At 39.5% G+C, this 22,244-nt stretch overlaps 1 protein-coding gene across 1 annotated transcript; it reads right to left on the reverse strand.

Annotated features, from left to right (window-relative positions):
• Nucleotides 1-1,003: 1,003 nt before the first annotated feature.
• LOC114202400 (uncharacterized) lies at nt 1,004-19,684 on the reverse strand. The gene is made up of 4 exons (XM_028095580.2): nt 19,577-19,684; nt 17,129-17,194; nt 10,616-10,769; nt 1,004-3,327 (listed from the first exon to the last, which is right to left on the reverse strand). The coding sequence occupies exons 1-4, from the start codon at nt 19,631-19,633 to the stop codon at nt 1,343-1,345; spliced, it is 2,262 nt and encodes a 753-aa protein (XP_027951381.1). The 5' UTR covers nt 19,634-19,684; the 3' UTR covers nt 1,004-1,342.
• Between the last annotated feature and the right edge of the window lie 2,560 nt (nt 19,685-22,244).

Consider the following 22,244-nt stretch of genomic DNA (forward strand, 5'->3'; position numbering starts at 1 on the left):
TAAAATGTCCTCTAAAACTTTCTCTTCAGTTTCCAAAATTAAGACTAATTTCTACTAATCCATGATACACAACTATTACCTTTCAAAAGAGAGATCATCATTCCCCCTCCATTTTTTCTACCACATATGCCAACCCCAGTCACCTGTCCTACTCACATGACAATCTCATTCTCAGGGTCCTGGCCTACGCTGTTTCATCATCTTCCTTCCCTGTAATCATCAACGAAGGCCCTCAGTCATACCACCAAATCCAGAGAAGAGGCTGTGATCACAGAAAACATGGCAACTTAGGTAACAGTTTTACACTATTCCCTGCCACTCCCTATGCTCTCAAACTTACACCATACCGTATCTTAAAATCAGGGTCCTAGGTTTTCCTGGTTACATAGGTATGAATAAGCCCCAGCTAATGAACTAGGTCCTTTCACCTTACCGATCCCTTCTGAGACCATCACGGTGACACATGAAATGTGTGTGATTAAAGTATAACATCAGTGGGTTCCAAACTTCAGGTTGTAAGTCATCAATAATAATGCAGCCTCAGGAAACCTCAAGTAATTGAGTAAAAAAAAAAAATATAGTGGCTTCTGGCTGGCTCAGCCAGAAGAGCAAGTGGCATCTCTTGATTTTGGGGTTGTGAGTTTGAATTCCACATGGGGTGTTGATATTACTTAAACTATTTTAAAAAATCATAAGCTGAAGATAATTACGTCTTTCCACAGATACCCTTGTTCTGTTGATACACATCATCTCATTAGTTTTAAGTAATTTAAATTTACTGTGGAATTTAACATCTAAGATTGGTTAATCCTCAAAATAGACCTACTTCCCCTAGTATGAATTTTCTTATTGTAGTCCATTGAGAGAATTGGCTAAATAAATTATCACCTTCATTATATTTGTAATGTTTCTGTCCAGTATGAATTCTTTGGTGTTTCCTGAGGTAAGGACCTTGACACATTTATATGGTTTCCATCTCATATGAATTTTCATGACCACAAAATTGTAGTTTTTTTTTCTTTAATCACTGGAAATTTGTACCTCTTAGTCACACTCCCCTATTTCTCCCCCCCAAGCTGTACATTTTTTTATAAAGCTGATCACACTCACTACATTTGTAAGGTTTCTATCTAGTAAGAACTGTTATGTTCCACAAGGTATAAACTTTGGATAAGCCTTGACATACATTACATTTCTGTGCTTTCTTTTAGAGATTTATATTGTTATCAAGTGAGGTGTAAACCCCTGGTTACAGGCTTTGCCACATACATTAGTTTCATATGGTTCCTCTCCATGATGGAATACTGATGTTGAATAAGGCTTGAACACTTGCTTAATCATTTTATTTGTAAGGTTTCTTTCTACTGTGATTTCTTTGATGATCCCCAAAGCTTGAGCTTTGAATAAAACCACTGCCACACATACTAGATTTATAATGTTTCTTTTCACCATGTATTTTCTGATGCCTAGTAAGTTTTGCAAACTGGGTGAAAGCTTTGCCACACTCATTACATGTATAAGGTTTCTCTCCAGTGTGGATTTTCTTATGCTGAGTAAGATGTGAACGCTCCGTAAAGGCTTTGCCACACTCATTACATTTATAAGGTTTCTCTCCAGTATGAGTTCTCTCATGACCCCAAAGGTGAGAACGTTTAATAAAAGCCTTATCACATTTATTACATTTATAAGGTTTTTCTCCTGTGTGAATTCTTTGATGTTCCATAAGGCTTGAACTTTGGATAAAAGCCTTGTCACACACATCACATTTGTGTGGTTTCTCTCCAGTGTGTATTTTCTGATGCCTAGTAAGGTTTGCAAATTGGGTAAAAGCTTTGCCACACTCATTACATTTGTAAGGTTTCTCTCCAGTATGGATTTTTCTATGTTGAGTAAGATTTGAACGCTCAGCAAAGGCTTTGCCACACTCAATACATTTGTAAGGTTTCTCTCCAGTATGAGTTCTCTCATGACCCCACAGGTGTGACCGTCTGATAAAAGCCTTATCACATTTATTACATTTATAAGGTTTTTCTCCTGTATGAATTCTCTGATGTTCTATAAGGCTAGAACTTTGGATGAAAGCTTTGCCACATACAGTACATTTGTGTGGCTTCTCTCCAGGATGTGTATTCTGATGTCTAATGAGGTGTGAGCACTGCTTAAAAGCTTTGCCACACTCATTACATTTGTAAGGTTTCTCTCCGGTATGGATTTTCTTATGTTGAGTAAGGCTTGAACGTTCAGCAAAGGCTTTGTTACATTCATTACATTTGTAAGGTTTCTCTCCAGTATGAATTCTCTCATGACTCCAAAGGTGTGAACGCTGGATAAAGGCCTTACCACATTCATTACATTTGTAAGGTTTCTCTCCAGTATGCATTCTCTGATGATTTGCAAGGTTTGAATTTTGACTACAGACCTTGCCACATATGTTACATTTATAGGGTTTCTCTCCTGTATGGACTCTCTGATGTCTAGTGAGGTTCGAACACTGGTTAAAGGCTTTGCCACACTCATTACATTTGTAAGGTTTCTCTCCAGTATGGATTTTCTTATGTTGAGTAAGATGTGAACGCTCCGTAAAGGCTTTGCCACACTCATTACATTTGTAAGGTCTCTGTCCTGAATGAATTCTCTCATGACTCATGAGGTTTGAGCTTTTGCTAAAAGCCTTCCCACAGTCATTACAGTTGTAAGATTTTCCTCTAGTGTATGCTCTTCTGTATTGTGCAGGTAACAAAGGATATTTTAAAATCTTCCTATATTTATTCCAAATGTTTTTGATATTAGATGGAATTCTCTGAAGTGGTGAAACAGAGGAATCGTTCAAAGATTTCTCAACCTGATTACATTCATACATTTTTTCCTCAGTATGAAATCTCTGCAGTTCAGCCAGGTGTGCCTGCAAACTTAATCCAATTCTATTTCCCAAACAGTTTATGTACCAATTTCCAGCATCACTTATGTTATTTTCCAGTTTTAACAAATGCCTTACAGATGGCTCATCAGGCATGAAATATTGGTATGTATTATTTTTTACAGAAATACTCTGCTTTTGAGGAAAAGTAATTGAGGATTTATTAAGCTGTTGATCTTTTCTATGAGTGAGATTTTTGTTATGTGTCAAAGGCACTTCTTTGTAATTTCTTGCATCATATCTCCAGTGACTCTCAAACTCATGCATATTTTCCCAGTCTTTCTTGAGATCAAAATCCTTGATGCTATGGCTTTCATTTCTCTCCAGTATCACTAAGTGGTATAATTCTCCTTCATTAATGTCCTCTATTGGTGGTAATTCCTTGATTTCAAATCCAGCAGAAAGGCATCCTATCAAATAGAAGGTAAATATTTTATACTGAATTACATACTCATACAAAAAACATGCTTATAGTGAACATAAGAAATTTCTCAAGCACAGTCTTCAAACACTATTATAATATACAAACACTACTGTAATATATACTGTTTTTAAGTTTTCTTTTTATAAATTTTTCCATATTCTCTGATCTTAAGATAAGTTTTCTAAACATACATTATAAACTATACATATTTTTTGGCCAGATACCTGGATAATTGATACTTCGTGATTAGGGAGCTGATCTATATACTGGCTGTTATATAACTGTACATGAGATCATAATTGAGGTTTCTGTCTTCCCTAATTCTTAATCTTTATAAAAATGTGTTTACCTGAACCTGTTATTTCATAATTCAGTGATTCTCAACATGTCTTTCATTTCTCCTACTGTGTGTTCCTTATGGAATGTAAATTCTTTTAGTTCTCAGGGAAGAATTCTTTAGAATTCCAGAGACTATTATTTTGTGTAACTGGTTACTTAACCTGCTAGATTTATCAACTGTTTAATTTTAACACACAGCTTTCTTAAAATACCTTTTTTCTTTCATGATACCCCATACATTATTATTAAACACCAGATCACACTGCTGTACTGAGCAAGGTGTACTGCGTATGAATAGGGGTCTTTCCTTGTATGGGTGATGCGGTGTGGGGAGGGGCAAGTCCTGTGGAAACAGGTGCTTTGGTGCTCAAAATTAATATACCAGGAGATACCAGTAGTTTGTTTAGATCAATGAAAAATCTGAGCAAAGGCCAGGATTTGGGTTCAGAAAAGCAAGAGTGAAGCACAAGGAGTAACAGGAAAAGTGGGAGCAGTGCTTGTGCTTGCACATCTATGGTGATATGATTGTGTTTTAACAGTTAAAAGCCTGACCTTGAAAAAAGAGAGGAGCCGATTTGGCAACAGGAAGAATGCTGACTCATTCTGTAAGAACTTACACTATGGGTATGAGGTGAAAGTGGAAGACATTCAACAGGGAGACAGTATGGTCTTATAGGAAGATTGTAGGCTTGCATTTATTTCAGTATTGGCTCCAAAAACTATCAAACTGTGGAGCACCTGAGTGGCTCAGTCAGTTAAGCATCTGACCCTTGATTTCGGCTCAGGTCATGATCTCAGGGTCATGGGACTGAGCCCCATGTTGGGCTCCACACTCAGCATGGAGTCCGCCTGGGATTCTCTCCCTCTGCCCCTCCCCCTATCTCTCCACCCCAGCTCACACCTCTCTAAAAAAATCAAACTGAATATCCCACAAATTCCATTTCTAGGTATATAGTCAAGAGAGTTATACATAATATATATATATATACACACACATATATATGTATACACACACACTATATGAGATATATATAGATATATTCCAGACACATTTAAGAATGTTCTTAACAGGACGCCCAAAAAGCAAAAACCTGGATATGGCTATCAAGAGGAGAATGGATAAACTCACTGTATAAACACATGCAGATACAATAAAATACTCTCAAAGGTACAGCAATGGAAGATGATCATGGGTACTGGATGACTGACAATCTTCTGGCTAGGGGCACGAAGGTTATATGGTGGAAAATAAGTTAGCAGGAAGCTTTTGCCAAGGTTTAAATTCTTTGGGGATGTCATTATATTTGGTAAAAAAGTGACATTAACTAAATTATATACTTTTAAAAAGAGAAACATCAATTTATATAAGATTTTTAATCCAAATGTCCTTGCTTGTTACAGAAAAATAACAATGTCTTTTTCTGGAATTTGTAAATTATCTGAAATCATAATCTTCTTTTAACATTACAATCCCAGACATACAAGAGACATCAGGTGAGAAGTGCTTTTAACTAGATGTGTGTGTTGTGTGTGTACATAGTTACATAATCTGACTTCAAAAACATCATCAGAAATTAGTGCCCCTAAGGAGCATTACTAAATGATCTAGAACACAGAATGTTTATATGGAAGGACAATGTTAATAGCAGTATTTAAACATAGAAACAATTTTTGGCTGTGTCACCGTGGTCCATGGCAGAGGTCTATGTGCATAGATGTGGTTAGCAACATAAGCAGCCAATCACAGAAAATCAGGACAGCAATGGGATGTGTGTCAACAAGGACCAGGTGACTTTTTTTATGGAGTTCAGTTGAAAATGAGGACAGGAACAAAGCAGGCTTCATGGGTTTACTGAGATATGTAATTTCAAGAGCTTAAGAAATTTTCTGGGAAACCCAAGTATTAGGAGCAGTAGTAATAAGGAAACCATGGAGTATAAAAAAACTTCCTTTGTTTCCTTCAATAAAATGAGATATCTAAATATTAGATTAGTATACCAAGATGTACATGATGAATCTAAACAAGAATATTAGAATAAATTATTTGTAACAAGAAAAAGTAAAATGAAAATTAAATTCAAAAGTTATTTTCAGAAAACTACATATAAAGGGAAAAAATAATGTATCTTATACAGAAAGCTAAGGCAAGTCAATTGAATGGTATTTCTGTGACTAAGGCAGTAACTTAAAAAGTATGTGCTCAAGATACCACGGTTTATCAGCTTAAAGAATGTCATATATTTAACTGAGGAAAATGTGTGTTAAACAATGAGATACCACTACACATTTATGAATAGCCAAAATCCAGAACACTGAAATACCAAATACTACTGAGGATGTGGAATAATAACTCTCATTCATTGCTGGTGGGAATGCAAAATGGTATACCACTTTCTTATAGAATTAAATATACTCTTAAATATGATCTAGCAATCAAACTCTTTCGTATTTATACAAATAAGTTGAAAATTTATGTCCATGTAAAAACCTGGGCACAAAATAGAGAAATCCTACAATCTGTATGGAACCACAAAGGACCGTGAATGGCCAAAGCATCTTGAGAAAGAAGAACGAAGTTAGAGGCATCACGTTCCCTGATTTCAAACTCCTTCATTACAAAGCTGTGGTAATTAAAACAATATGGTATTAGCATAAAAACAGACACAGAGATCAACAGAAGAGAACCCAGAAAGAAACCCACACACACAGTCAATTAATTTATGACAAAGGAGACATGAATATACAATGGGGAAAGGACAGTCTCTTCATGGTATTGGGAAAACTGGACAGCCACATGCAAAAGAATGGAACTGGACCACTATCTGATACCATACACAAAAATTAACCCAAAATAGATTAAAGACATGAACTTAACACCTGAAACCATAAAACTCCTAGAAGAAAAGATAGGGGGTAATAAGCAACTTGACACAAGTCTGGGCAATGATTTTTTCTCACTCTTGACACCAAAAGTAAAATCAACAAAAGCAAAAATAAGTGGGACTTACATCAAACTAAAAAAATTCTGCACAGCAAAGGAAACCATCAACAAAATGAAAAGGCAACCTACTGAATGGGAGAAAATATTAGCAAATCATGTATCTGATTAGGGGCTAATAATCCAAAATAACAGCTAAAAGCCCCCAAATAATCCAATTTAAAATAGGAGCAAAAGATCTGAATAGACATTTTCCAACAAAGACATACAGAACCATGAAAAGAAGCTCAACATCACTCATCATCAGGGAAATGCAAATCAAAACCACAATGAGATACCACTTCACACCCGTCAGAATGGCAGTTTATCAAAAAGACAAGAAATAAAAGTGTTGGTGAGGGGATAGAGAATTTGTGCACTCTTGGTAGGAGTCTAAATTGGTGTAGCCAGTATGGAAAACGGTATGGTCATTCCTAAAAAAATAAAAAATAGAACTACTGTATGATCCACCAATTCTTCTGAGTATTTATCTGAAGAAAACAAAAACACTAACTCAAAAAGATAAACTGTTCACTGCAGCACTATTTATAAGAGCCATGATATGGAAACAGTCTAAGTGTCCACTGATGGGTAAAGATGTGTATATACAATACAATATTATCCAGCCTAAAAAAAAGAATAGAATCTTGCCATTTGTGACAACATGGATGGTCCTTGAAGACACTATGCTAAGTGGAATAAGTCAGCCAAAAAGCCCAATACAGTATGATCTCTCTTATATGTGGACACTATCATCTTCTCAGAGGGTTACTGGAAGGTGGCTTCCTTGGTAAGATGAAGTGACTCTGTGTCCTCTGGACCCAACATTGTCAGTAGTGAAACATTTCTGTCTTGGTCAAAACAGGTAATATGATCTTATATATTGAAATTTACTTTTGTAAACAGGAAGAGAAATACTGAAATAGGAAGAACATGGCCAGTAAAGCACAGTGGGGGGGGGGCGGTGTCCAAGGGGAGCATCGTGGGTGTTGTGACCCACATGACTAGGCTGCAGGTGGAACTGATCTGAGTCGAAACAAAAGTGCTCCCAAATGTGCCTAAGTGCCTTTCATCCTGGAAAGTTAAGATTGAGAAATTTTTAGCATTTAACCTCAAATCCTCCCAGTCATGAAAATCCATTTTCGGATTGTTATTGTAGACCCTACAGGAACCTAGTTTACAAACAAAATCTCAATAAAAATTATCTCCTGCAGCCTTTAAACTCAGCCTTCAAGAAAGTCAAAAGAGAACCCCCAGAATGGAAGAAAATATTTGCTAATCATGTATCTGATAAGAGACTTGCATCTAGAATATATAAAGAACTCTTTAAAACTCAACAACAAAAAGACAATCCAATTTTAAAATGGACAAAGAATCTGAAAAATATAGAAAAATGGCCAGTAAGCACACAAAAAGATGACTATCATTAGTCATTAGGGAAGTACAAATCAAAACCAGAATGGCTATAATCAAGGATGGCTATAATCAAGGAAACAGATTACAAGTGTTGGTAAGGATATGGAGAAACTGGAATGCTCATACATCCCTGGTGGGAATGTAAGATGGTGCCGTTGCTTTGGAAAATAGTCTGGCGGTTCCTCAAAAGATTAAAGAGAATTACCGTATGAACCAGCAGTTCCACTCCCAGCTATATGCTAAAGAGAAATGAAAAGTGTATGTCCCCACAAAAACTTGTACAAAAATGTTTATAGCAGCATTATTCATAATAGCAATAAGGCAGAAACAACCCAAATGTCCACCGATGCATGAATGGATAAAGTGTGGTATTCATACATGGAATATTATGTGGCAATAAAAAGGAATGAAATACTACAAAAACCAAATAGTGCACGCGCGCACACATACACACACACACACACCTGCATATGAATGTTTATAGCAGCTCTACCTGTAATTGCCAAAACTTGAAAGCCAGCAAGGTGTCTTTCAGTAGATGAATGGAGAAATAAACTGTGGTTCATTCAGACAATGGAAATATTATTCATTCAGCACTAAAAAAGAAATGAGCTGTCAAGCCAGGAAAAGACGTGGAGGAAACTCAAATGCATGACAAACTGAAAAGGCTACATATCCAGTTTGATTCCAACTTTATGACATTCTGGGAAATGCAAACCTATGGAGACAGTAGAGATCCATGTTTGCAGAGGCTAGGAGGGAGGGCGAGATGACTATTTTATTGCTGGCTCAAAGGAGATGATCATATTATGTCTGATCAACACTGTCACTGCCTTAGGGCAGCACTGTTAAACTGCACAGAAACTAGGACAACTCGAGGCATGTTATCACTCCGATCTGACACCTTCTATCTCAGTACCCTGGGACATGCGGACCACTCCATCTGGTGGCTTCAAGGAGCACTTCTTTATGCAGCAGCATGATATTGTAACACACTAATCAATGTTCTTCTTCAAGAATTTTGTTACCCAGTAAACCTCCTCCATGGGAGAGTCCACTGTGAAGCTGTGTGTCCCCTAAAGGTGGATTCTCACAGCAGGAAGAGAGGATGAAACTTTAGACCCTTGGAACTGGATTTCATAAAAGCAAGTTTCAGAGGCAAAATCTTAGAGGAGAATAAGAAACCAGGAAGACCAGGGTCTTCTATGTTCCAGGACTAAGTAGGGAGCAGAAGAGGGAGAAAAATACAAGATACAGGAGTAAATAAGAGGGTCAAATTTTGTGGGGTTCTTGAAAGGGGCTGTGTGCTCTACCCAGACGGCAGGGTGAATGCCTGAATGACTGGGCTATACCCCCATATGGCAGTGGGGATCAGAGAGCATCTGTCTCTAGTCTTTAGATTACTGCTGGGCCACAATCTCAGAAAGACCCACCCCATTTCTTTTTAGACACGAATGGCAAAATGAGAACTGGAGAAATGGCTGAGGGGCCTGAACAGGCAGAGAGGGCTTGACACAGCTCCATGAAGTGTCATGGAGCCCCAGGGCAGCCATTTTGTTTGTCTCCTGATAAGTTCTCCCGAGGATGTAAAATGGAAATGGAATAGGTCCTGGGGTCAGCACTACAGAGGCCTCAGCTCTGATCTGTATGGAATGAGAACCAAGAGAAATCAAGGGGAAAGACTCCTTAGAGGCAGCCATCTCAGTCCCTCTCAAACCATGGCACCAATATGGTCAGAAGGGCCAGGTAAGAATGCTGCAGGTCATGACAATGGGAGTCTAAACTTTTACATATTTGATTTACACATTTGAATAACAGACTGAGAAGTGTGTATGGGGTGGGGGGGGGTTTCTTTGAGAGCTCATAAGAAACTTCTTTATTTTCCCATAGATCTTTCCCAAACAATATTTAATGGAGAAGCTTACTCTGCCCATCTGACCTCTTACTTGTGTTCACATCCCAATGCATTCCCACCTGTCTGCATTTCCCCCTATATTCACTTCACTTTCCACAGTCCAGGGCTCTTCCCCTTGTTCCAAAATGGAGATAACATTCAGCTCAAGAGACTTCAAATTATAAAGAAAAAAGAACATGATATGCTTTGCTCTTCCAGAACATATTCCCGGCTCTTTGTTCAGTGAAGAAGAGAGGACATTCATTATATGTGGGCGTAGAAAAGTAGTTCAAAAATTAGTCAGCTGCCTCCTTCTGAATGCTTGGGGTTATTTTATGTATGCAGATATTTAGTTCTCTTCCAAGAACTACTGAATCAAAAGCACAAGGATAAGACCACAGAATCAGGTATTTTTTAAAAATTCACTGTAGGGTTTTCTGACTATTAATGTTCTGCAATCACCTAATGAAGCAGGAAAACGCAAAACTTCTGAAGAAAAGGAAAGTTAGAGTCCACTTGACATTTTGAAGCCTTTCCATTCTCAATCAAAACAGCTTCAATCACTCCCTTAAGAACAGGGATTTGAAACTCATACAATCAAGTCAGGGGCTCTAAAGAGAAAATGCAAAAATATACAAAAGTAATTACCGACTTCTGGAGGGAAACTATCCTCACCCAGGGAGACCAGGTTCCTGTAGTTCTCCACCATCACGTCCCTGTACAAGGCCCTCTGAGCAGGGTCCAGGCACTCCCACTCCTCCTGAGAGAATTCTATGGCCACATCCCTGAAGGTTACCCGTCCCTGAAATGAAAACACATTGCACCAAGCGGAGAGACAGAGTGTTCTGATTTTGACACAAAATAAAAGAAGCAGAGATGTGTAAAGTCTGACTTGACTGGAGTGAGTGTTCCAACTGATCTGTGTAAGATAATTCTGAGCAAGTTATAGTTCTCTAATTTTCTTACGTGAAACTCAACATAACAAAATTAGCCATTTTTAGATACCATTCGGTGGCATTTAATACATTCACAGTGTTGAACAAACATCACCTCAGTCTAGATCAAAAACATTTTTATCATTCCCAATGGAAATCCTTTACCCATTAAGCAAGTGCTTCCTATTCCCCCTTTCTTCCCCAGTCCCTGGCAACCACTAATGCTTTGTCTCTATGGATTTACCTATTTTGGATTTTTCATGTAAATGGAATGGTATAAAATGTTACTTTTTTGCATCTGGCTTCTTTGACTTGGAATAATGTTTGGGGTTCATCCATGAGGTAGTATGTATCAGTACATTGCTTTTTTATATGGCGGAATAGTATTCCATCATAGGACCAGACTGTATTCACTATCTACTGATGGGCATTTGGTTATCACCTTTGGCTAATGTTAATAATGTTGCTATGAATTTTCAAGTACAAGTAGGTGTTTGGATACCTGTTTTCAATTCTTTTGGTTATATACTTAGGAGTGGAATTACTGGGTCACATGGTTTAATTTTTCAGGAATCTGCCACTGGTTTCCACAGCAGCTACAACATTTTAACAGAATGTGTCATGATTCTAATTTCTCCACATCTTTACCAACACTTTTTGTTTTACTATTCTCATCCTAGTGGGTGTGAAATGGTATCTCATTGTGGTTTTGACTTTGCATTTCACTAAGGACTAATTTCATTGAAACTCTCTTCAGTGGCCTGTTTCAGTTGTTTATTTTCTATGGAGAAATGTCTATTAAAATCCTTTAAACATTTTTAAAAATTGGGTTCTTTTTATTTTGGTTGTTGAACTGTAGAAGTTCTTCATATATTCTAGGTTCTAGACCCTTACTAGATACGTGATTTGCAAACTATTTCCTCCCATTTGGTAGATTATGTTTCACTTATGTGATAATGTCCTTCAGTGCACAAACATTATTAATTTCGATGATGACCACTTTATCTATTTTCTTTCTCTTTTGCTTTTGGTGTCATATATTAAACCCACTGCCAACTCCAAGGTCATGAAGATTTACCTCTATGTTTTCATCCAAGAGTTTTAGTTTTAGCTTTTACATTTGGTCTTTGATTAATTCTGAATTATTTATATGGTACAAGGTAGTTTCAATTTTATTCTCTTTCACATGGATATCCAGTGTGCCAACACCATTTAAGAGTGTTCTTTTTCCACTGTTTTTGGCACCCTTATAAAAAAGGAATTGGCTATAGATGTATGGGTTTATTTATGGATGCTCAGGTCTATCGCTTTGATCTATACTTCTAGCCTCTGCTGGAGTTACAGTTTTGATTACTCAAGATTTGTAGTAAGGTTTGATGTTGGGGGGCACCTGGGTGGCTCAGTTGGTTAAGCGTCTGCCTTCGGCTCAGGTCATAATCCCAGAGTCCTGGGATCGAGTTCCACGTTGGGATCCCTGCTCAGCAGGAAGCCTGCTTCTCCCTCTCCCACTCCCTCTGCTTGTGTTCCCTCTCTTGCTATGTCTCTGTCAAAAAAATAAAATCTTAAAAAAAAAAAAAAAAGTTTGGTGTTGGGAATTCTAGGTCCTCCAACCTTGTTCTTTCTCATGTTAATTTTGGTTATTTTTGGTCCTTACCAAATCAATGAGTTTTAGAATTTGTGCAAAAAAGGCTGTTGAGATTTTGCTGGGGATTGCATTACTCTTTATCTCACTTTGGGGAGTACTACCATCTTAATGTCTTCCAATCCACAAACACAGGCTATCTTGACATTTATTTAGGTTTTAATCTTTCTCTGCAACTTTGTAGTTTTCAGTGTGTACAAATCTTCCATTTCCTTGGTTAAACTTATTCCCATCCATTTTGATGCTCTTGTAAATGGAATTGTTTCCTTACTTCCAATTTGTTGATTGCTAGTGTACAAAAATACAACTGAATTTTGAGTGTTGATATTGTATTAATTCAATGAATTTATTATCTCTAATAGTTCTTTTGAGGATTATTTCTAAATATAAGATCATGTATTCTGTGAATAGAAATAGTTTGATTTCTTTTCCAATTTTGACACATTTTATTTATTTTTCCTCTATTTTCTCTGGTTAGAACTTCAGTACAGTGTTAAAGTGTGGTGACAAAATGGGGCACTCTTATTTTGTTCTTGGTATTAGGGTATAAGTTTTCAGTCTTTTACCACCGAGTATAATGTTAGCTGTGGAATTTTAGTAATACCTTTTTTTTTTTTTTGAGACTGAGGAAGTTCTCTTCTATTCCTAATTCTTTAGTGCATTGTTTTTGTTGGGAGTGTTCTGTACATGTCTGCTAAGTCTAGTTGATTTAGTGTTGCTCAGTCCATTATTTCCTTACTGATATTATGTCCGGTTGTTCTTTCCATTATTAAAAGGGGAGTATTGAGGTCTCCAACTATTACAGTAGAGCTCCTCAATTTTTGCTTCAAAAAACTGGGGGCTCTGTTGTTATGTACATATTGTTCATAGTTGTTTTATCTTCCTGATGGATTGACCCTTTTTTCAAAATGTAATGTCCTTCAACATCTCTGGTAACAATTTAATAACTTAGTCTATTTGGTCTATCATTTGTATAGCTACCCACCTAGGTTTCATTACTATTTGCATGGAGTATCTTTTTCCATCCTTTCACTTTTTTTAAAAAGATTTTATTTACTGGGCGCCTGGGTGGCTCAGTTGGTTAAGCGACTGCCTTCGGCTCAGGTCATGATCCTGGAGTCCCAGGATCGAGTCCTGCATCGGGCCCCCTGCTCAGCAGGGAGTCTGCTTCTCCCTCTGACCTTCCCCCCTCTCATGTGCGCTCTCTCTCTCTCTCAAATAAATAAAATCTTAAAAAAAAAAGATTTTATTTACTTATTTGACAGAGAGACACAGCAAGAGAGAGAACACAAAGAGGGGGAGTAGGAGAGGGAGAAGCAGGCTTCCCACTGAGCACGAAGCCTGATGTGGGGCTTGATCTCAGGAACCTGGGATCATGACCTGAGCCAAAGGCAGACGCTTAATGACTGAGCCACCCAGGCGCCCCCAACCTTTCACTTTCAACCTATTTATGTATCTAAAGTGAGGCTTTTGTAGCTATAGAGTGAAATAATTTTTAAAAATTAACTCCTTTGTCTTTTATTGAAGTTTAATCAATTTACACTTCAAATTACTACTAAGTATGACTTCTGCCTATTTAGCTATTTGCTTTCTGTATGTCTAATATTTTGTTTCATAATTCCTTCCTACTTTGTGTGTCTTTGTGTGCATACCATTTTGATTGCCTTTGTCATTTTTCTGTATATTTTTGTTATTTTTTTGAGTGGGTACCGTGGGGATTACAGTTTACATATTGAACTAGTAGTATTTGAATTTCAGTTGATATTAACTTAGCTTTAATAGCATATAACAACTGCTCCTATACAGTCGCCCCTTATGTTCTTATTGTAAAAAACTACTTCTTTATAAACACAGATGAACAGATGTTTAAACACTCAAAAGCAGATTTTTATTATTGTTTTCTACATTTGTCTTTTAGGTCACACAGAAAAAAATGAGTGAGAAAACAAAACTATAATAATACTGGCTTTTATATTTACCTATATAGTTACCTTTACTAGTGTTCTTCATTTGTTCCTATGGCTTAGAGGTACTGCTCGTTTCCATTCATTTCAGTCTGAAGAACTCCATCTGGTATTTCATGTAGGCTAAGGATATTAGTGTGAACTTCCTCAGCTTTTGTTTATCTAGGAGTCTCTTAATTTCACTATCAATTTTGAAGCACAGTTTGCCTGATAATGAATTCCTGGTAGATTTTATTTTTAATCTTTCAAACTTTAAATATCTCATGAGATTGCTTCCTGGCCTCCAGTTTCTGATGAGAAATAAGCTGTTAAACTTCTTGAGAATCCATGAGAAGTTGTTTCTGTCTTGCTACTTTCCACATTCTTTTTGTCTTACAGAAGTTGATTATATGCTTGCCAGGGATCTCCATGCATTTCTCATAGTTGAAGTTCATTGAGTTTCTTGGATGTGTAGGTTAATGTTTTTGATAAATTTGGGTGGTTTGCAGATCTTATTTCTTCAAATATTCTTTCTGCTCTTTCTTCCTTGTCCCTTCCTTCTAGGACTCCTATTATATCAGTATTCTTTTTTTTTTTTTTAAGATTTTATTTATTCATTCAAGACACAGAGATACAGAGAGAGAGCATGAGCAGGGGGAGAGGCAGAGGGAGAGGGAGAAGCAGGCTCCCGGCTGAGCCAGGAGCCAGACATGGGGCTTGATCCCAGGACCCTGGGATCGTGACCTGAGCCGAAGGCAGATGCTTAACCATCTGAGTCACCCAGGTGCCCCGTTTTTTAAGTTTTATTTATTTATTTTAGAGAGAGGGTATGTGTGCAGGGAGGAGGTGGGAGGGAGGGGGAGAGAGAGAATTGTCAAGTAGACTCCCCATTGAGTGTGGAGCCCGATGCAGGACTCGATCCCAGGACCCCAAGATCGTGACCTGAGCCGTAATCAAGAGTCAGCTGCTCAACTGACTGAGCCACCCAGGTACCGCCCCTATATCAGTATTCTTGATAGTGTCTATGGTGTCCCAAAGGTTTCTTGGTCTCTGTTCATTTTTATTTTTTCCCCTTTCTTCTTCTTTTTCCCTTTTCTTCTGCTCACACTGGATAATTTCAATTAACCTATGTTTAAGTTCACTGATTCTTTATTCTTCTTGTCAATCTGCTATTGAACCCTCTAGTGAATTTTCAATTTTGGTTATTTTACTTTTTAGCTCCAGAATTTCTATTCTATCCCTTTACCATAATTTCTATCTCTTTATTAGTATTTTCTAATTGTTGAAACATTATTCTCCTACTTCTTAGTTCTCTTCCATGGCTTCCTTTAGCCAAATATGTTTAAGACAGTTGATTTAAAATCTTTACTTAGTAAGTGGAATGTCTGGCCACCTCAGGAACACCATCACTATCAGGTTAACCTGGTAATCATGCTTAAGATATACAATCTGGAGATATCCTTAGATATCTGTAGCGAAGTCAGCCTGCTCAGAAGCAGGCATTCTTTGTAACAATAAGAAATTGTAGAGGACCCATGTATCTTCATTTAGAGACTGGTCCAATGAGGATCTAAAAAAGCAGTTATCTCTATGTTTACTAACATGAAAACAACTCCAAGACACATGGTATGTAAATATTTAAATTTACAAAATATAATTAAACATTTACTGAAGAATATTTTCTCAAATATAAATGCATTTTTATAAGATTTTTATAATAGTTACTAAACAGAATATTGGTTCCTGGTGAAGACAATCAGTGATGGTGGAAGATAAGATGGGAAGGGGATATTTTACTTCTTAGTTTCTAAACTCCATCACTGTGTGGAACTGAACCACAGAAATATATACCAGAGAGGTTTAATACAAAAAAACAAAAAACAAACAAAAAAACAACATTTAACAATAATTAGTAAAATCAAAATTTAGCCCCAGCCTCTCTAATGACAGAAGGTTCTGCTCTTATGTGTTGGCTAAATTATAAACATTTTTATCTAAAAGATCTGCTGTGTAAGAGTTCCTAAGACCTCAAGAGTTCCATAAAGACCTCATGGTCTTTAAGAGATGGGTGTGCAATGAATAATTTAAAGAACACTTACTGTTAGACAAGTTGGTTGATTCTACATTTTAAAACTAATTATGTTAATAAAACAAAACACCCTCTCTATTCCTTATTCCTACTTTGAATTTCCCATTCTCTTCCAAAGTATTAATATTTTGAAGTCAGAAATATACTAGTTTCCAGTTTAATGTCAGAAGACATTTATAAAATTAGAAAAAGCAAATATCCCCCATCAGTCTTCTTTTCCAGAGTTTCTCAAGTATTTGTGCACATTAATACATCACTTACATATGTAATCTTTTTAATCTTGATTTATATGAGCTGAAAGGGCATCCATAAGGGGTCTCTGAAGAATCCTTAATGTCCAACCTCACTGACACCACAGAGTCTACTCCCTATCTCCAGTCAATGCCTGCACAGAAAATTCTTCACAGGATGACCACCTAAAAGCCTCTTCCCAAGTTCCATGTCACTGGGTCACAGTGAGATGGAATCTGCATGGAGATGAGAGGAGACTGGGAGAAAGTGTGAGTAAACATTTTAGGCAAGAGAACAATCAACTAAAAATATGACTTTTACCTGGGGAAGAGCCATTCCTCCTTTTTCCCCTCTTCTTCTGGGCTTCTTTCTCAGATAAAGGTTATTCTGTGTGACAAAAAGAATGTTTAATGCTCAGAATCAACATAACCCCTTCCTCTGCCACAATATACATACTGGGAGAACCTTAATATGGGGGAAAGACAGCCCTTTGCTGCGAACTGCAACAGGAGGGAGACAGGGACAATAACTCCTATATGGAGGGCAACAAGTGCATTTTTCACCCATTTCTTCAGAAAGCCCTCCCCTCCTGCTGAAACCCACACATTCTACTGAAACTGCATTGTCTTTTGTCCCCTTGGCACTTGGCCAAAGGAACTGCCGCATTCAAGTTCTTGGCTCCTCCCTAGGCAGTCAGCATCCAATAAATGGTTGATGGAGGATACAGAAGCCTGTCCATTCCATCAATTTGGACCAACTCTTAAATCTTAAGGGCCACCCCAGCTCCAGAGCTCCTCCCAAAATCATTTCAGAGATCTTATTAGCTCAGATTCAGAATTCCTGGTCTATCATCTCCATTTCACAGGCGGGTGCACTGAGTCTCAGAGGTGGACTATTTTTACCAAGTTACCCTTAAGAGGTCTGAATTGAATGAGCAGACCTGGGTATTAGTAAATTCTGAAATGGTAGCCCAGACAGGTTTAAGTAGAAAGGGCTTGTCCTAGTTCCAGATTACCTTTCATGTTCCTGAACAAGAGAAGATTCTCTTTAATGGGTTTAATCAAACCCAAGTTAATTTAATTCCTCTTTTCCAGAAAAAAAAATAATAAAAAATATATGAAATTGAAAATAGTTCCTAGTCCTGAAAAACATGAAGAAGGGTCACCTGTGGAGATGAGATCTGAGCAATCTCTGCATCATAAACAGATGGGCTCTGTTGGAATAAAGTTCCACATCAATCCAGCCCATCCTCCCAACATCTGCACAGAAAAGACAAAGGGGACTTGAGGGGAACATTTACTTAGTTGGAAGCTTCTGCTCAGAGCCCAGTAATTTCATCAGATCACTTAAAGGAAGGGAACTGCTGAATATGAAACTAACTGGCTAAACTAGATTTTGAGTGTTAAAAAAAAAAATCATCAACATCCTTAATGGATGCATAATGAAATACTATAAAATTATTTACCAGACATCAATCAATAATTCCACTACCCGGTAAAGTAGAAAGCACATAAAACTCATAATCTGAACAAAAAATTAAGGCAAATCATTTCGAAATTAAAAGATATCCAGTGGATTCTGAGATTAAGGTTAACACAAGGGTGAAGCTACATCAGATTTAGAAAAGAACGACATGAGCCACAGAAAAAAGGGGGAAAGAGAAATGGTACTGTTAATAATGGCCATTTTGGAAAGCACCGTGCGGTGACACAAAGTCTTCCCCCATTTCTTGGAAAGGAAGAGGCTGACCCGGAACTGACTAAGCCAGGCCTCTGCCCTCTAAATGAATTGGGGTTGCAAATGGAATCATCTTCTGATGCAATACTTAGAAAGTGCAGATGCCTCAAACACCTGGTTTCACAACTCTCACTCTCTTCTGCATAACTGAAACAACTCAACAAAAAATTTTTTTAAAGATTTTATGTATTTATTCATGAGAGACACACGGGGGCGGGGGGTGGGGGGCGGGCAGAGGGAGAAGCAGGCTTCCCGCGGAGCAGGGAGCCCGATGCGGGGCCCGATCCCAGGACCCGGGGACCGTGACCCGAGCCGAAGGCAGACGCTTACCCATCTGAGCCGCCCGGGCGCCCAACTCAACCCATTTTAATTACAGAGCCACAAATCAGTACTTCCCAACTCAATATTCCACATCCAGTCAATTCAGTACTCACCTGGGTTTGGGTCCTGCGCCTTCTCCGAGACCACTATGTGTTTTGTTCTCTGTATATGTCTCTTTGTCCTTGCTTCTCTTCTCTCCTTTTGTCCATCTGGGTTTCCCTGTTTGCGCATCCTTCTGTCTCCCTCCCTCGCTATTCCTCCTCCAACACTTCGACCCCACTCTGCGGCAGCCTGTTTCAATCCCTGCCGTTCTTTCTCCCCAAACTTCCTGACGGCCCCTAACTCCGCAGACTCCGGCCTCCTGCCCGCCATCTCTGTTGCCCCCCTGCCCTCCCTGGAGCGGAGCGAAGGGCCTGCATCCACCGTACGGAGGAAGCCCTGTGCCGACGCGGGTGGCGGCGGGGGCGGGGTCGGGAGTCCGAGAAAGGTTCTGAGCAGGAAAGCGACCGGCAGCGCGATCGGAGTCTACAAGGGCCGAAGGCAGCAATGCTGGCGCCCGCACCCGCCTCAGAGCGATTTTAACCGGAATCGCAGACTCCCGGGTCCCGCACCGAGCGACAGGACTCGGAACGTCACACGGCGACGCCGCGAGAGGCGACAGGAACGACCTCCCGGCTAGAGGGACGAGGGGGTTCAAGGGTTTTACCTTACCAGGCGACCCCCGGAACTGGGTGTGGAGGAGGGGCCTGAAGAGCGCGCCGGCGGCATGAACCAGAAAAATGGAGACTCGCTCACCGGAGCGCTCCCGTTGCTCCGCGCGATCCGCTTCCGGGTCTGCAGGCAAGCGCGCGTGCGCCGCGCGGCGGGGCGGGGCTGGGGGCGGGGCTGGGGGCCGGGCCCTGGAGTGGGCGGGGTCCCGCAGTTTTCGCGTGTGTTTGTCTCTTCGCCCGGCGGTTTCAGTTTCTGCTTTTGGATTCCTTCGAATTCCGCTGGTGTCTTTTGGAGCGAGGCTGGGTCCGACATTAGGGAAGTGTGGGCCGCTTTTATTGGAAGCGGCGGTATTTGACAAGCGGAGCCCGGTGCCCGTCCAAACTTTGGCGAGTGGTGGAGACGCGCCTCCTGCGAGGGAGGCGGAGCAGCGCGGGGACCGGGGGCGGGACGGGGGGTCCTTGTGGAGCGACCGAGCTGACAATGGCAGCTCCTAATTTAATTGAGCAAAAGCCGGAGCGGTGAGTGTGGGTGAGGGAAGCCAGAATGAGAAATGCAGAACGGCTCTGTGGGGAACGTGCAGTTTTGTACTGACGTCCACCACAGCTCTTCTTTTTCACGGAATGGTCACTTCTGCTCCCCCATTCGCTGGGCTGCGCTCCTGGGACTTCGGCCAGACCCTGGGCTGCGGAGACGGAGGACTGGCACGTTCCTCTAAAAGAACCAAAATTTCTGCCTGTATGGATGTAAATTAATTTCTCTCTTTAAACTTGATACCGGAATCCGCACCTCTCCAGGTGAATTATAAATCCAAACGCCTTTGAAACCTACCGGATGGCATCCTGTGTTTTGCTTACGGAAACTAAATATCGTTGCAATTTCAGTTTTCTAAAATCTTTATTCTCAGTTATTTGGAAGAGCATTTTTAACTTGAAGATTAGGTATTTTAACCGACTTTTTCTTCAGTTTCTAAATGCTTTTTTAAAAAAAATATTTATTTATTTGACAGAGCGCAAGAGAAGGGACATAAGCAGGGGGAGTGGCAGAGGGAGAAGCAGGCTTCCCGCTGAGCAGGGAGCCCGATGTGGGGCGCGATCCCAGGACCCTGGGATCATGACCTGAGCCGAAGGCAGATGCTTAAGACTGAGCCACCCAGGCGCCCCTCTAAATGCTTTCTATCAAATGCAGATAAGGAGCCTTGTAAAAGGTGTACTCCTTCAGAGATGTTTAACTTTTCCTAGTACTGACGAAATATTAGTTTGGAAATATTTCCAGAGACATGTGCTAAGGATGTCTGTTCTTTATGTGAACAGTACAAGCAAATAAAACTTTTTTTTCACATTTTCAGTACCATCATATACACTTAATAATTGCATATGAAATATGAAAGTTACTAGCTCCTCTTCTGTTTCCTGTGAAATTCTGAGGGTGGTGTGGCTGGACCTGCTTTTCACACCCTCTCTGTTAGGTGACTGCTCACTCACTGCTTAAATCTCTGCAAGGAGTGGATGAACAAATGACTACACATCGTTTAAACAATTTATAATAGTTTTTGGCTATTGTATCATTTTAGGGAGTTGTGTATTCCTTTTGCAGCATGCAGAGAAGACCCTAGACCTGGCTCCAGAGAACAAAAGGGCTGATTGTTGGGAAACATGGAGTGATCAGGGCAGAGGGGTTCAGCAGCCACCAACTGGGATTTTCAGAAAGAGCCGAATAAAATGAAAAGGTGGAAGAGAGCATAAAAAGATACAAAGGCGCTTACCAAGACAAGGATGCTTTGGGTAGCCCTCATGTCGGGAAATTCCGGAGGAGATGTTGTTCCTATGAATGTGCTGAACCCCCTGCTTCTATCTTAAGAGGTTGAAAACTCTGGAGATGCTGGCCCAGATCACGAATCCCAACCGAAGACATGAGGGAAGATTAAAAGTACAGCAAGTGGTGATTGTGTGATCTTATTCAGAATCCCTGGTCATATTTCTTTGTGACATTTTTGCTGTTCATTTGTCAGTCCTGGGAGGAGGGAAAGTGGCATTTACCAGCATGTCCAGGATCAAGCAGCTGTTTGTTAGAGAGGTACCGGGGAGCTTTTATTTTAAGCTCTATTATCTTGGAGTTTCTGGGGCCAATTATCATGCTCTGGAAGACATTCAAGAAGCAGTGGTGCCAATGGATACACCACTGGCCATTCTGAACATACAAAAAAAAACTTGTATCAAAACTCAACAAGGACATTTTTCAACCCCAGAGCTGTCAGCGAGTGATTCCTTTTAAGGACAATGAGCCAGACATTGGCTACAGTGAGGTGGTCGAGAAGGAGGTCATAGGAAAGAATTCAACCATGTTTTACTTATTTTTTACCATATTCTCTTTTGTTTGACCTTTACCTTGCTATAGGATGTGAAGAATAAGACCATTTGTTGTCATTTTTAAAAAGGATTTTATTTTTTTAAGTGATCTCTACACCCAGTGTGGGTCTCAAACTAATGACCCAGAGATCAAGAGTTGCGTGCTCTTCTGACTGAGCCAGCCAGGCACCCCTCTTTTATTGTCATTTTGATAGGAATTCCCATTTCCCAAATGCCAAGCATTAATGATGTTATCCCCACTGTAGTTTTTGCTGATTATTAACTTTTCTTATGCACTTTGGCATACTTCTGAATTTTTAACT

The sequence above is a fragment of the Eumetopias jubatus genome, unplaced genomic scaffold (assembly GCF_037043125.1).
Source record: "Eumetopias jubatus isolate StellerSeaLion01/CBP00866 unplaced genomic scaffold, mEumJub1_p1.0 scaffold_10, whole genome shotgun sequence".
NCBI lineage: Eukaryota > Metazoa > Chordata > Mammalia > Carnivora > Otariidae > Eumetopias > Eumetopias jubatus.